The sequence below is a fragment of the Ostrinia furnacalis genome, unplaced genomic scaffold, assembly GCF_004193835.3.
Source record: "Ostrinia furnacalis isolate ACB-3 unplaced genomic scaffold, ASM419383v2 OfSCF2036, whole genome shotgun sequence".
Lineage (NCBI taxonomy): Eukaryota > Metazoa > Arthropoda > Insecta > Lepidoptera > Crambidae > Ostrinia > Ostrinia furnacalis.
This window is the reverse complement of record NW_021132275.1, coordinates 377,618-393,646: the sequence shown is the minus strand read 5'-3', so window position 1 is coordinate 393,646 and position 16,029 is coordinate 377,618. Positions and strand designations below refer to the sequence as shown.

Genomic DNA, 16,029 nt, shown 5'->3' with positions numbered 1-16,029 from the left:
GACCTCATAGTTATGTTTGTGAATACGGGCGTAAGATTTCGGGTTTCGGAGGGCATGTTTACCTACTTAAGGATGTATGGAGTAGTAGATATTTATACCTAGGGGCAGGTTTCATGCCACTGCCAATAGAGGTCTTGGGCTTGGGCGTGCCGGAGCGCTGCGAGCCGTTGTGGTTCGGTGGGAACACCCTCGGGAGGCCGAACTTCAGGTAGGTGTACATGTTCGAGCCCAGGGCTGATCTGTGGAAAGAAGAAAATACTTAAAAAACCTACATCAAGACAGGTAGCGTCTTATTAGTAAGTAATCTTTAACCTATTTACATGTGCCTTCTGTCTATGGGTAGGTATAAGGGTATACCTAACATTCCTTATGAAAATTAAATACACCCGAAACGAACAGATGAGTTTGGTGTTGATGATGATGGTGTCCATTTTCATCATCAGGTAATTTAGTCTCCACTGATTAAGGATGATTCTCTCTAATTTACCAAAGGCAAAAGGAGGATTTGGCCAGGTCAAATTAGCGTACACTACCCCTCGTGGCCAGACGGGCTGTGGTGACTTGATATTCGTATAGGTGTTTCTCCCTTCGTCTCTTATGAAATCTATCCTGGGGCTCCACTCCAACGTGAATGATCCTATTCTACTCTGCCGGAATGATATGACCTAGATTTTACATGTATTCTTATGTTAGTAATTAAGGTCCAATACCTCACAGATCCAATAAAAAATACGATAAGTGTAAGCTTACTTGGGTCCATATCGAGGGTGTGACAATATGGACTGCACGGTCGTATCGCGGAGCTGGAAGTTGCCGTAAGGGAGCGGGCTCTTGTCGGTGCTGCCTAGGGCGCTGTCGGTGAAGTCCGAATTCAGATTTTGTCTGGAACATAAAAAGAAGATTATTTGATCAACCATGTTACGCACTAAAGCCTGGTCCGTGAGCACGTAGAATTTTGTCCAATGACCCCAAGCTACCCATCCTTATCGCTCGCGCGTAATTATGTTGCTGTCGCGCTCGCACACTCACTGCGGGTGCCAGTCGCACAGTCGCGACAGCAATATAATTACGCGCGAGCGATAAGGATGGGTAGCTAGGGGTCACTGGACAAAATTCTACGTGCTCACGGACCAGGCTTTAGCAAATTTTGTTACCTTAGCGGTTAGTCGAGTCTCTGTAAAAGTAAACAGAGAGTAGGTAAGTATTATGGTATTATCGCCAACTTTCATGCCTTACTCTTGAGTTATGCATTTCCACAACTCAACTTTCAACAAGGATATTATTTTTGTTAAAAAACTCAGTTAACTGTCTGCAGAATGAAGAATCCAGAAGCGATGGGATACATGTTTATCGACCACCAGTGGATAGAGAAAGTTTTCAAAGGTACTTATAACTGAGAAAGGACTTGAACCAACCATGTGCCTCGATGGTTGATCAACTTGATGAAAGTGGCGAGTAATCATTAAACGCAAATGCTATTACGGTTCTCAAATATCATTGAGAATGCACACCATACATAGTCTTAATAGGCAAAAAAAAATTGTTCAATGTCTTTATAGTCTTTACTTAGTTCTGTATAGTTTTTAGCCGGACCCACCACTATTTGTGTGATTTCACGGACTTAGGTTTTTCTTTTGGAGAGTGTGAAAGTTAGATGCTGGTAGAAGAGCTGGTACATGTATATCGACCACGACCTTTATCACTATTTGTGTGATTTCACGGTCTTAGGCTTTTGGAGGGTGTGAAAGTTATAAGCTGGTAGAAGAGCTGGTACCTGTATATGAACCACGACTTTACGGANGGGAAACTATGAGGTCAAAATGTATTTCTTACGTTTGCCATAAAGATAACCATAAAAAAACTTTCAAACATAAGAGTTTAATCCTACGATAGATTTACAATAGATAAACTTCCTGAAAACATTGTGGAAAACCTTGGGGGAGGCCTTTGTCCAGCAGTGGACGTCATTTGGCTGAAACGAACGAACGAAACTTCCGGCACTGCAAGACTACCTACTTCTTGAAAAATCAAAACAACTGAATATTTTTGAGGTAGGCTTAGTAGCTTTTGCGTGCACTTGGCTCGTTTCAGAGTTCGCTGGACGAAAGATTTCCAGTTGCGTGCTTCCCTTCCATCACACATCCCTTCAATCAATGTAATTAATGTTTTTCGCCTATCAAATGCTGCAGCGTCAGCTATTCCGCCCTAACCCCTCGCCCGTTTTTTCACTGACGTAAACCAGTGTCATTTTTGGCACTAAAATAAATATCATATCATCACCTATGATGGTCGTTATCAGGCACAAAGTCGGCGACACTGTTCCGCCTATTGTAGTGCGACCGGTGCGGCCTGGCATCAATGCCTAAGAGGTTGGCTTCACTGACGGACTTGTTCCTCGTGCCGGTCCACTGAGGCTCCCCTCGGATGCCGGCCTGCTGCATGGCCACCACTGGCACTGCTGTGCTGTGCTGGATAAACAATCATCATCATCATAACCATCAGATCATTTAGTTGTCACTGCAGGATCATGACCTAATTTGCCCCAGCAAACATCAACAAAAAAAAGATTTGATTAAACCGGATACACAATACCATTTGATTATTTAGGGACCGTCCCGTGCACATTCCATGTTTCCATGATCATAAAACTTGGGTTCTCAAGAAACTTCTAAACAAGAGGTTGGCAAATATCTGAAGTTGCATTTCTTCTTCTCAGCACCTAGCCCTTCTACTTATTGGATGCATTGGATGCAGTGCCATAAATGTGCTTGAAAATTAAAAATTAATATCGTCGAGATTCTCGACTCGCGAATATTTTCTAGCCATACTGACTTGGAAAATAATATTCACCAAAAGTATTATTTAATTCGAGTTTTCGGATAAAACTAGTGCATATTTGAGTACATATTACAATTTATTATATTTATGCAAGTGTATTTGTAAGCATGTTACCTGATACGAAGGGTGTAAGTTCTGCATCCTGAAGTCAGGGTCGGAGCGGTACTTTCGGCTGTACTTGTAGTTGGTGGTGGTCTCGTTGTCCGAGCTGTCGTATCCCGACGATGTCTCTCGCACGCCCCGACTTTGCCTTTGGATCCTGGAGGAAGAACGGTTTATTACTCCCAAATCTATCTATCTAGCAGCCTTTGGAACATAGTCCTCTTCAACCTTACTACCCCTTACTAAGTTACTCCAAATAGATACTGCTTACTGAAGGTGTCGCAATTGGAACGCTACAGCAACAGAACGACTGTAGACTGCATACAACTTACTAGTTTACGCCGTTCTTAAATTATGATTAAACAATCTTAAGTTCAAAAATATTTCTGTAAACAGGTACGTTTATATTCAGAAAACCTAATTATCTAACTGAAAATGTATTAGGAAATGATCATTTGAAATGTGAAGTGACCAAGACCATATACCTAAGTAGGTGCCCGTTGCTATCCGAAATCTAACTAAAATCACATTTAACAGCTTATAAAAAGTATGTCAATTGATAAGTGATCACTGATCACTCAGAGTTAACGAGAAATCTGAAAATAATTAAAAAGTCCCGGTTGCCGGGTCGCTGATCATCATCTTTAACCGTTGTGTGCAATAGAATCCCTCGATCTTGACCGATACGATCGATACTATCAAGCAATTTACTGATTGCTTGATAACACGTTAATAAGACAAGGCTCATTATTCAGTCTAATTGCAATGGTAAATATTAAGATGTGATAAGCTGATTATTTTGGCTGTGTTATTATTTTAGGTAACTGTTCCGATTAGTAGATTAGTCTTTAACTGTCTCTGTTCATCTACCTATTATTATTGTTTATTTTGCTTATTGTTTGCTTTATTTATTTATGCTTTATGCTTTTGTTTATTGTAGGAACCTTAGCGTTTTTATTTTCTGCAGATTTCCAACCAGCCTTGCGGTTCAATTGATGAGTGAGGTTCACAAAATGGTGAAGCATCTTTGACAGTTTGATAAATGGAACTCAGCGGCAGCAGTTCTGTCCTGACTCGAAAGAACTAACGCCCGTATTCACAAACCGATGCTTGCTTAAGTGAAGCAGAAAATCGTACGTACAGCGTTGAATAGAGCTCTGTGATTGGTTCATGGTCGTACAGACAACGTCCACGGCTCCACGCGCACTGTGAGACCTCACAGTAATGTTTGTGAATACGGGCGTAAGATTTCGGCTTTTGGAGGGCAGATAAAGATGTATAGAGTTGTAGGTGTTCATACCTTGGGGCAGGTTTCATGCCACTGCCAATAGAAGTCTTGGGCTTGGGCGTGCCGGAGCGCTGCGAGCCGTTGTGGTTCGGTGGGAACACCCTCGGGAGACCGAACTTCAGGTAGGTGTACATGTTCGAGCCCAGGGCTGATCTGTGGAAAGAAGAAAATACTTAGAAAACCTACATCAAGACGTAGAGTCCTATTAGTAAGTATCCTTCTATTAGAAAGTGCCTTCTGCCTTTGTGTACCTTTATAACATTCCTTATGTGAATACACCCGAAAGGAACAGATGCGTTTGGTGTTGGTGATGATGATGACCATTCTCATGATTTAGTCTCCACTGAATAAGGATCATTCTCTCTAATTTACCAAAGGTAAAGGGAGGATTTGGCCAGGTCAAATTAGCGTTACAATTAACCCTTGTGGCCGATATTCGTATAGGTGTTTCTCCCTTCGTCTCTTATGAAATCTATCCTGGGGCTCCACTCCACATCCATCCACATCAACGATCAACGTGAATTGATCCTATTCTACTCTGCCGGAATGATACGGCCTAGATTTTACATGTACCTATTCATGTTATTAAATAAGGTCCAATACTCCAATACCTCACAGATCCAATAAAAAATACAATAGAAAAAAGCTCACTTGGGTCCATATCGAGGGTGTGACAATATGGACTGCACGGTCGTATCGCGGAGCTGGAAGTTGCCGTAAGGGAGCGGGCTCTTGTCGGTGCTGCCTAGGGCGCTGTCGGTGAAGTCCGAATTCAGATTTTGTCTGGAACATAAAAAGAAGATTATTTGATCAACCATGTTACGCACTAAAGCCTGGTCCGTGAGCACGTAGAATTTTGTCCAATGACCCCAAGCTACCCATCCTTATCGCTCGCGCGTAATTATGTTGCTGTCGCGCTCGCACACTCACTGCGGGTGTCAGTCGCACAGTCGCGACAGCAATATAATTACGCGCGAGCGATAAGGATGGGTAGCTAGGGGTCACTGGACAAAATTCTACGTGCTCACGGACCAGGCTTTAGCAATTTTGTTACCTTAGCGGTTAGTCGAGTCTCTGTAAAAGTAAATAGAGAGTAGGTAAGTATTATCGCCACTTTATACTTTCATGCCACTCTTGGGTTATGCATTTCCACAACTCAACTTTCAACAACAAGGATATTATTTTTGTTAAAAAATTCACTTAGTTAACTGTCTGCAGAATTCAGAAGCGATGGGATACATGTTTATCAACCACAAGTTGATAGAGGAAGTTTTCAAAGAGACTCAACTGAAATTTAAAAGGACTTAAACCAACCATGTGCCTCGATGGTTGACCAACTTGATGAAGGTGGCGAGGAATCATTAAATGCAAATGCTACGGTTCTCAAATATCATTAGTCCAGTCATTATAGTAAGTTCACCTCGGAATTTGAGATACCCAGCTGTAAGTCTGTAAATACGTGTACCTATATTGACACCCTAAAAGTTGTCTCAAAACCTACATATGGTAGGGTGTAAGCAACTATTAAATTTCAAGGTCAACGGTCACAAAAATCGGTTTTTTGCGCTTTTTTTAGAAATATCTCATTTCCTGTGGGTTTTTTGCTATTTGTATTTATTATCAATATTGTAGAATACTAAATTCTCTACAAAAGACAATGCCGGAAATTGGCGTCTTTTTTTTTTCGCGCGGCCATCGACCAAACTTTGTTTTTTGATTACAAAATAGTGTAATAAACCAAACTTACTACTACATGTATACCTCTAAACTCAGTCTGAACCGAGTTAGGAGCATTAGAAGTTTGATGATTTTCATACTAGATTTGCTTTTTGCGCGCAAAGTTTTGTAAGAAATTGCAACAAAATAGTAAGATTGTATGTGTAAACAAACAATATCATCCATTAAAGGCTCCAGACATCAGTATGGAGCAGAATCAGCGCAATAAAAAAATAGCGCAATATTTTGTTGCAATTTCTTACAAAACTTGCGCACAAAAAGCAAATCTAGTATGAAAATCATCAAACTTCTAATGCTCGTAACTCAGTTCAGACTGAGTTTAGAGGTATACATGTCATAGTAAGTTTGGTTTATTACACTATTTTGTAATCAAAAAACAAAGTTTGGTCGATGGCCTTTTTTAAACAAAATTTGTAGAGAATTTAGTATTCTACAATATTGATAATAAATACAAATAGCAAAAAACCCATAGGAAATGAGATATTTCCAAAAAAAGCGCAAAAAACCGATTTTTGTGACCTTTGACCTTAAAATTTAATAGTTGCTTACACCCTACCATATGTAGGTTTTGAGACAACTTTTAGGGTGTCAATATACAAGTATTTACAGACTTACAGCTGGGTATCTCTAATTCCGAGATTCTTACCTAATTTAAGCTTAAATGACTGGACTACATTGAGATGTACACCACACATAGTTGGTTCTCAATAGACAAAAAAATAATTCAATGTCTTTAGGTATAGTCCTTGAGAAATACTTAGAAACCTAAATACCTTCACGGACTTTACCACTATTTGTGTGATTTCACGGTCTCAGGTTTTGCTTTCGGAGGGTGTGAAAGTGATAAGCTGGTAGAAGAGCTGGTACCTGTATATCGACCACGACCTTTACGGACTTTGCCACTATTTGTGTGATTTCACGGTCTTAGGTTTTTCTTTTGGAGGGTGTGAAAATTAGAAGTTTATAGAAGAGCTGGTACCTGTATATGAACCACGTCTTTACGGACTTAACCACTATTTGTGTGATTTCACGGTCTCAGGTTTTTCTTTTGGAGGGTGTGAAAGTTAGAAGCTGGTAGAAGAGCTGGTACCTGTATATGAACCACGTCTTTACGGACTTAACCACTATTTGTGTGATTTCACGATCTTAGGCTTTTGGAGGGTGTGAAAGTTATACGCTGGTAGAAAAGCTGGTTACTTTGGTTCTCCTGCGGATCTTCTCATTTCTGATTCGATCACGCAGGGAAACTCCGAGCATAGCCCGCTCCATCGCCCTTTGGGTGACCTTGAGCTTTCTTATGAGGCCCATAGTGAGCCCATAATCATTGTGGAAAACCTTAGGGGAGGCCTTTGTCCAGCAGTGGACGTCATTTGGCTGAAAAGAAGAAGAAGAAGAAAAGCTGGTACCTGTATATCGACCATGCGTGCAGGTCCTCCGAGTGCATCCCCCGGGGATCGTGCACCAGAGGGTTGGAGGGCACGGAGTACCGGCGCTCCCCGCCGAGCCCCAGCGCCGACTGCGGCATAGTGCTCACACGGTCACGCGCATCTGCGTCCAAACAAAAGAATGTGAGCTTTTTAATTTTATTGTTGGTGGCCAGTTCGCTAATCTAATTTAAATAAGGTTTTTTTTTCTTGTCACATGGCTAGTGTGCAATTTTTTTCTTGTCAAGTTTTCATGATAAAGAATAAAAGAAGAGGAAAGATAATACTAACTGTCAATCAATCATGACCACATCTTCGTCAAATTCTACAAAGTAGGTATTGTGGAGTGAATAGAGATGCAATAGAGAGTAAACTGAAGATTATCTTCCTTATGCTATGTGGCATTACTTATTTGAGCCATGTGTATTATGTCTGTTAAGAGTTAGTTTAAAGTTCGTTCTTTGTTCTATTACTAGATGGCACCACCTGTAATGTTTGTGTTTGTTTACATAGTTTTACCAATAGATGACACTTGTATTTTATGTGCAAAATATTAGCCCGCGGTGTCCAGATTTTTTGCCCGGCCTTTAAATATAACCGGGACGCAATAAAGCATTGAATTCAGTTGACCTCAAGACAGTGTTTCATTCACTAGTAGTTAGTAGTACCCAGTCAGTGGTAGGTAGGAGTGAGTGATAGCGCCTAGGAAGTGCGCAGGGTGAGGGAATTCCACCCTCCTCTATGGGAGGGTTAAACAATGTCTATAGTTATTTTAGTGTGCCTTCATGTCTTCAAATGCACTTAGCCGTTACGAAGAGGTATTTGAACAAACCCACCTATGTCATCCCAGCATTATCCAACTATATCTTACTCGCTTTAGTTTGCACATGATTTTCTTTATCCGTGTGTTGTGATCATCTGAAACAATTCAAAAACAATCATTATTAAACCATACATTGCAGTTTGCAGTTTATTTCAAAGTTAAGCTTGTCTTGCAAATGAATCAGTCTTGTAGGCACAGTCTACAGTCTAAGTAGGATCGAATTTCAGAATTTACCCCTCTTAAGACAAGTATAACCCCTATTTGTAAAACTTGGTTCACACTCAAGCAAAGATTGAGGCTTGAAATGTAGGATCGTAACATCTTCTGTGGCTTTATTGCCGTATGGATAGTACAACGCAACCAGCTGTAGTGTTATTTATGTCTTCATTATTCCACTGATCTAGATCCTAGAATGCAACAAAAATGCGACCTTCCACTAATTACCGTGATGGTATCACTGGCATATAACATTGTCCTATTCGGCCAGCTCGGATGTGTGGCCATGACGCAACGGCCGGACGCGGGCCCGACCGTGACGTCACACCAATACGCTTTGTTGGGATTGGGATTACGCAAAATTAACCGGTGTGTCACTGAGCATTTGTTTAATTCAATTATGTGCACTTTCTACTAATTTCTAGGTATTGGTAGAGTTCGAGTATGTCCAGGTAAACAAAGTTATTCTTAAGATAGCTTCCCGAGTTTTATATCATAAGACGTAAAACTCAGGAAGCTTTCTTTCAGGAAGCAAGGCGCATAGGTACTTCGCAAGTGAAGCAGTTGTAAGTTGAATCAATCGTAAGTTTCACTTATTCCTGAAGAAGAAGCAGTGAAGTTGAAGTTTATCTGAGAGACGTTCGTTATATACCTACCAATAAGTGGGCTTTTTCAACAAGTTATCTACGTGCTTAGGAAGTATCAAATTGTTTCCTAAGTATAAGTAAACAAGTAGTTTTTACCAAGTTTAGTTTGTTTTAGCGAATATTTCTATTATCGAGGGGTTTTGAGATGAAATTAATGGCTAAAATATAGTTTTGTTAGACGGCAATGTATTGTCGACTTCGTAATCTTTGTTTGCACGTTTGTACCGTAATCTTTCACTATCACTGCTTTCTATCGTGATGCGTCATCTTTTTTAATATCCAGCTAATGTCGTAATATTAACAACCAATTTTCTGGCTTATTAGCTTGGTAATTATCCAATAGGTACTATTACTTATTGTTTAAAAAACAACATATAATTTTATCATCGCTTATTAGACTTGTTAGTCGCTTAATTAACTGCTTTCTTTTCTTTGCTTTATATCCGTTTTTGTTTTAATTGTTATTTGTAAAATGCGGAATTAATTTGGAAAATAAAGAAACGGATGCGATGTTAACACGCACAATGCTACAGTGATTATCATTATCATAAATAGCACATTATTGTTTAATGTTTGAAAATTATACATTTCAGTACCTAGATTAATGACTTGAATTAATTAACATTGTTATTTTTGATTGAATTCTCAGTATTTCGAAAGAAAATCATTGCAAAATAATTACCTATCTAGAATCAACAGCTTGACTGCCAACAAAACCTTAGTCACTTCATTGATTTATCATTTACTTAGTTGGTAAAATAACGGTCTTGTTTCTGAAGATGATTAAAAGCTTACTTTAACGGTCTTAAAAAAGGTGTAATTAAATTGAATTAATGATATAAATTCTGCAGTTCTCTATCCTATTTAGAGATATCAAGAAACTTCAAGAAATTAGTTCTCTTTAAAATTCGCAGAAATACTTTAGCTCCTCTTGTCTAATTAAGTCACTGTTAAATCTTTTAAAACTTAATCACCTGCAAATAATGTATCCAACCGGAAATCGTTACTTCTTTCCTCTCACGTCCAGCCATTAAAACCACACTAGCCTATTTACTCGCTTGTTATTGAACTAGACCTAGCTCTAAACTGAACTTAGATTCCGTGTGAACCCATTGTGTGACTCACATCAGAAGTGTCACGTCTTTCTTTCAGTCACGTGAGCATATGTAAACAGATGCAGTAGGATTATTTCTGCAAAAGTTGATTCATAAAGGATACCTACCTATCATACATTTTTATATGAAATGCAAGAAGACGCTCGTTCCTTTTTTTTGTTGGAGAGCTGAAATGATGAAGTCGCCTTTTTCATAACATACATAACACTTATTGCTAGTAGTGCTAGTATTCGTATTAGCTGAGGCTGAGGTAACATACTGTACGTGTATACCATGTATGTGTGGTGCTCACACCAACAACAGACATAGTGGTTTGTTTTACGTCCGATAGAGGCGCTCTCAGATTCTCATACAAATTATTTACGCTAAGGATACGAATAATTTTACGCAAGTTATTCGTGCTTGGCGTACAGGCCACTTTGTTACATAACTGCGACTGAGTTTCTTCTGCCAATTCTTCTCAGCACCAGCCCTTGGTGACATGGTCTCCCGAAGTGGTTAAGTATAGGGCAAGTTATATTTTGGGGTACGTGTACAAGCTTGGAAAGGTCCTATGTACTGAATAAATGATTTGATTTAATCACAAAGTTAAATTTACATTAAATATACTTATACAAAGTAGAGCTACTATGTCTAGAGTTATTGTATCGGTAAGTATGCAAACGATGTTCACACGTGATAAAATCAGCGAAATGCAAACAATGTCGAATGTATCTTATTAGACGGTCGATTCACATTGACGGCTGTTTTTGGTTCGTTAAATTAATTACGGTAATTTATTGTTTCCTTGTGTAGGAGACATTTTAGTGATTTGATTCATCATCATTATATCAGCCATAGGACGTCTACTGCCTGAACATAGGCCTCCCCCAATGATTTCCATAAGGACCGGTTGGTAGCGGCCTGCATCCAGCGCCTTCCTGCTACCTTTATGAGGTTGTCGGTCCACTTTTATTTGATTATTATTCGCATAATTATATATTATTGCACTAAAGTAGGTATTATGTATGTCTAATCTATAGTCATGAAGATAATAAATAGATTTAGGCTCTTGCTTTATCCTATAACTTATTGCTTAATTGGTCTCTGCCTTGATTTTCTTCATTATCATTTTGAATTGCAAATTTTAATATTGCTGTACAACATACAAATGCCATGTAAGATTTGCATAAGGACTATAGAAAACTCGCCAGTCCAGACTTGAAGATGAACCGGATAGTTTTAATTATCATTATTAATTAACCTTCAACTTGACTGGCTATCACTAACGTACTTTATTGTGATGAAAGTGATATTGCATCGGCGGCTCATGGTTATTCATTTATTACTGCAGATGTAAATGCGAATGCATCAAGCATCATAATTATCTGCTTTTACTACTTAGGAATACATTAAAGTACCGCAGTTGAATGGTTAACTCGCGTTAACTCAAGGTGTAGAAGGTAGAGTCGACAGCATACAGATTATTATTGCAAAATCGCACCTAATATAAAGAAATAAGATACCACAGCTTTAGCTTGATGTGCCGTCGTCACATCTTTACAGTAAAATATGAAAATGGTCGCTCTTTAGAAACAGCAGACAGCTGCAACCCCAATTCAGAAGTAGAGAAAAACATTTAAATACAGTTTATTGCCATGTTAATTGCCTAGTCCTACCTATAAATATACCTAACAGTACATGTAGTTGAACATCTACAGTTAATGTACCTATCCTATTAACAGGGAAACCATTACATTAAAATATTTCAAATCATCATAATTTAAGTGAATCTCCTCTATTTCGACTCTACCAAAATACCAATTAAGTAATTGAACCTATTTTATGGGAATTTAAACCATACACGAAGCTTTTCACTTTACAGAGGAAATGGATGAAAATACCTAGTGCCTAAAATCATCTTATAATCTCCTTATTATTAGGGTGGAGTTTCGTAAAATCCTTTCTTAGCGGATGCCTACGTCATAACATCTACCTGCATGCCAAATTTTAGCCCGATCCGTCCAGTGGTTTGGGCTGTGCGTTGATAGATCACTCAGTCAGACAGACAGTCAGTAAGTCACCAGACAGACAGTCAGTAAGTCACCTTTGAGTTATAATTTAGATTAAATTTTTAGGCGCACGTTTAAATCAAACTGAAATCGGATTTCCTTGTTAAAACCATGTCTAACGTCTGTCCAGTTTTCTAATATCCCTAAACCGGTTCCAGCTGGTAAAAGCTCTTAACTGTTTATCTTGTGTTTTATTGAGTATGCCTGAAACATAATTGGTGATGATACAGAAAGCTCACTTCCACAAAATCGTGAAATAAGTAAACGATTAATTACAACAGATTTTGAAGTAAGTACCTACCTACCTTAGGTAGGTACAAATTACTATTTCCAGCACTACGGTGCAAGATAAATATTGAAATAAGGCGCCGCAATGAATTTAACAGTAAAAAATAAATAAGAAGTAAAGTAACTTACTAAGTTACTACTCGTCAAAGAGGCTAACCAGAAGTCCACACACGTATGAGTACCTAAACGTATCTTAGTCCCTAGAGGTTCAGCCAAACCAAGGCGTGTAGCCCGCGTGCGCGATGGCGATCAGTAGAAATCAGTTGGATCGCCTTCGCGCACGCGTTGGTTTGGCAATACCTTAATAGGTACTTAGGTCTGCTAATGCCCTTGAAACTTAAGTGTCAATAAATGACACATCATCAGAGACCTACTGAGCCTAATTCTTCTGCCTGAAGTCTCGCTCGAGACCCTCACCCCATTACACCCGCTCTACCGGTCTAGCGTGCATGTTGAAATTATGCTAATGGCCAGAACACGTCTTCTTATCCACTGTCGTTTAATAGGTAACTATCGGCTGCATGTCAGGGGATAATGCGATGGAAATTCGCTAGCCCTGAGCCTATTGTGTTGCAATTAAATAGGAGGATATCAACATTGCATCACGGAACGCAATGACACGGCAATTGAAATTTTGCAAATCTAATTACCTTCTGTACCTCTAGCATGAAAAACTTTCGACTTCGAATCGTTTGCGTATTCGAATCGCCATCAAAAGATTCAGTACGAAAACTATAACAGCGCCCTTGTGGCGCTGTTATAGTGTAAAGTGAACTTAGTATGAGAAATGGGTGTTGCACGAAACTTATTTTGACAATCAATATTGTCACGTTATCGCTTAATTCGAAGGTTGAGTATCCAATTTTGTCGAATACGCAAACGATTCGAAGACGAAAGTTGTTCATGCTAGAGATACTGAAAAGTACCTAAGGTATCATACCTATTTTGTTACTGTTATAAACTTTTGAACTTTCTCAGATGCATAGTGCATTTTACTTTCGAGAATCTGAAAGTTCTGACTGAATAAAACATTTTTTTTTTAATCTTTAGTAGTCAATTAAAGAAACCTTTACAAATCCGAGGAAAATAGTCCTCTCTTTCTGTCACAGAAGTTTACTGTCATACAAATTTTAATAAAAAAATTTGTGTAGAATTCTCCAGCCATCTCAGAGTCAAATGTCATCCCACCCATACACATCCTTCAGAGCTTAATCATTAGAAATTCCACGCACAATAACTCATAAATACATTGATCATGCAGACTCACGACGTGGGCGATTCCCTTTGTATGTTAATCTTCAGTTTTATTATTTCCTATCCTAGGCTTTGAAGATCGCCGATCAAGAAACAACATATTACAGGGGATCAAGACTGCCTTAATAATGTGCATGAAGTTGTGCCCATTTCACAGAGCGACTCTATTCGTCTCTTTCGTGTTAAATAAAGAAAATGACTCGATTTGAATCAAGACCATGTTTGTGAATGTAACAAATCCGCGGCAGTCGTGACGATGTAATTTAAGAAAACAAACATGCTGTTCGTTTTACAGACGGTTTTTGTGATGACTTAATTCAAATCTAACCTTCTAACTCCTTCTAAGGAGTTTGACTGCGATTCCTAAAGTTCGCAAAAGTGGCAGGCTTTAATATAAAATAGGTATCGAAATAATTTTCATAGTTTTAAAATCCAAAGTCTCAAAACCACAAGAGGTTTGTTTCAAACAATTGGGTTCTAGGCCGGCGCGGGCGCACCCACCTTATTGTAATGCGTCCTCTAAACACCAATGGAGTTAGCACTATGACAATAATAATAATGTGACTGGTTACTTAGTGGTTTCTACCCAAGCACAGTAGTTAACTTGCAAATTGATGTGCAAACTTGGTAGTTATGATTTTATATTGGTGGTTACCTTGTTATCCTATTAGACAATGTCAGCAATGTTTAAGGCTAAAAATAAAGATATACCTACTACACACATACCTATATCAATTTAACCACTCAACATTGGCAAAAATAAACCTCCCATAGAGGAGGTTTGGTTTAAGGATGTTATGGATATGTAGTTTCGGTTATGGATACGGTTATGGATATAGAAATAATATTATACCGGTTTCGGTTACTGTTACGGATATTTTTTTTACATCCGAAACTATCCGAAACTTTTGAATCGGTTGCGGTTACGGTTTCGGATATTTTTTTATTTCGGATACATATCCGAAAGTTACGGTTACGTTTACGTATATCCATAACATCCCTGGTTTGGTTGCAAATTGCAATTTAACAAAAAATAGTACCTTGTTTCTTCGAAAAAAGTGAACTAAATGAGTCAGAAAACATCATTTTGAATTTAATTTTTTAGGTTTATGTCCAAAATAGAGGAACTAGGCAATTCGCGATAACTGCAAGTTTCCATGTCAAGCAACTAACCTGTCTACTCTACACACGGCGAGAATATGTTCGAGCTAAGTATTTCCAAGAAACGCTGCCCGTGGTGTGATCACGGAACATGTTAGAGCCATTATACCATCGCCACAGGAATGTATGAAATCGGTTTCTTCTTTTTGTTTCACTTTTTACTTGTTTAACCATTATTTTCCATTATAGCATCGTCTTTTTTTGACCAGTAAAATTGTTGTTTTATTAGTAACCGTTAATTTTATTACGTAACGTAGCAGATGCTGCACTTCACAAATTTTTTTATAGGTAAGTAAGAACCATCTGTTATTACCACATTTAATCCATTCAGCTGTCCGTGAGCTCGTACGTGTAGTACCATAAGTACCTAGGTACCTTAACTTTTTATTTCTTAGGTTATATTAAACAAAGAATATTATATCGAGGAAAAGGAAAAGCTTTTTGCTTTTGAGTTATTGTGAGATTCAATGCAGCCATTTAATTGCTGTAGGTATAAAAATGAATTTATTTCCTAAAATCTGAACATTACGTAAAAATCCCTTTTCAGTCTCACAAAGGGAGCCGTTCGCACCTCACCACGTAAGGCACTTTAAGCCCAAACGAGGCTGTATTTTAAAATATGCTTTCTACGATCAATCTGCGTCCGCGCACGTTATTCCGAAGCGAGCGCAGGTGAGGGCTGTCACGGTGGCGGTGGTAATGCCGCGGAAATGTGAAAGACAATGACCGGAATGTGATAGTGATTTGTCGCCAGTTTGTGGTGTGCATTAAATAAAATTGCGCCATTTTCCAATGGGGAGGGGGCTGTTACTTAACGTGGAACATCATATTTCCGTTACCATCGTTGTTCGATTTTCAATCTCAATATCTAATATCTAAGAAGACTTGCCTGGATGTAACTTTTCGCGTGGCGAGTGAAAAACAAGGTAATTTTCTTTTTCTTCTAAGTGCTTTTTGACTATTCTCAACTCCAGACCTGACGATATCCTGGATCTATCTGTAATTTATTATTTACCATGATTTTATCTAGATATTTTTAGCAGGACAGTTTCTAATATCCATCAAAAGTAGGTATCGACTTATGT

The 16,029-nt window shown here is 38.7% G+C and overlaps 1 protein-coding gene across 1 annotated transcript in view; it reads right to left on the bottom strand.

Annotated features, from left to right (window-relative positions):
- Nucleotides 1-16,029, bottom strand: part of LOC114354287 (ATP-binding cassette sub-family G member 8) — a 72,012-nt gene that overhangs the window by 9,674 nt on the left and 46,309 nt on the right. The window contains exons 3-8 of the mRNA XM_028306586.1: nucleotides 8,226-8,307; nucleotides 7,372-7,513; nucleotides 4,880-5,011; nucleotides 4,241-4,381; nucleotides 2,953-3,097; nucleotides 2,281-2,468 (exon numbers count right to left, since the gene is read on the bottom strand). Coding sequence (XP_028162387.1) covers nucleotides 2,281-2,468; nucleotides 2,953-3,097; nucleotides 4,241-4,381; nucleotides 4,880-5,011; nucleotides 7,372-7,490 — 725 coding nt within the window. The 5' untranslated portion in view covers nucleotides 7,491-7,513; nucleotides 8,226-8,307. The remainder of the gene's footprint in view (nucleotides 1-2,280; nucleotides 2,469-2,952; nucleotides 3,098-4,240; nucleotides 4,382-4,879; nucleotides 5,012-7,371; nucleotides 7,514-8,225; nucleotides 8,308-16,029) is intronic.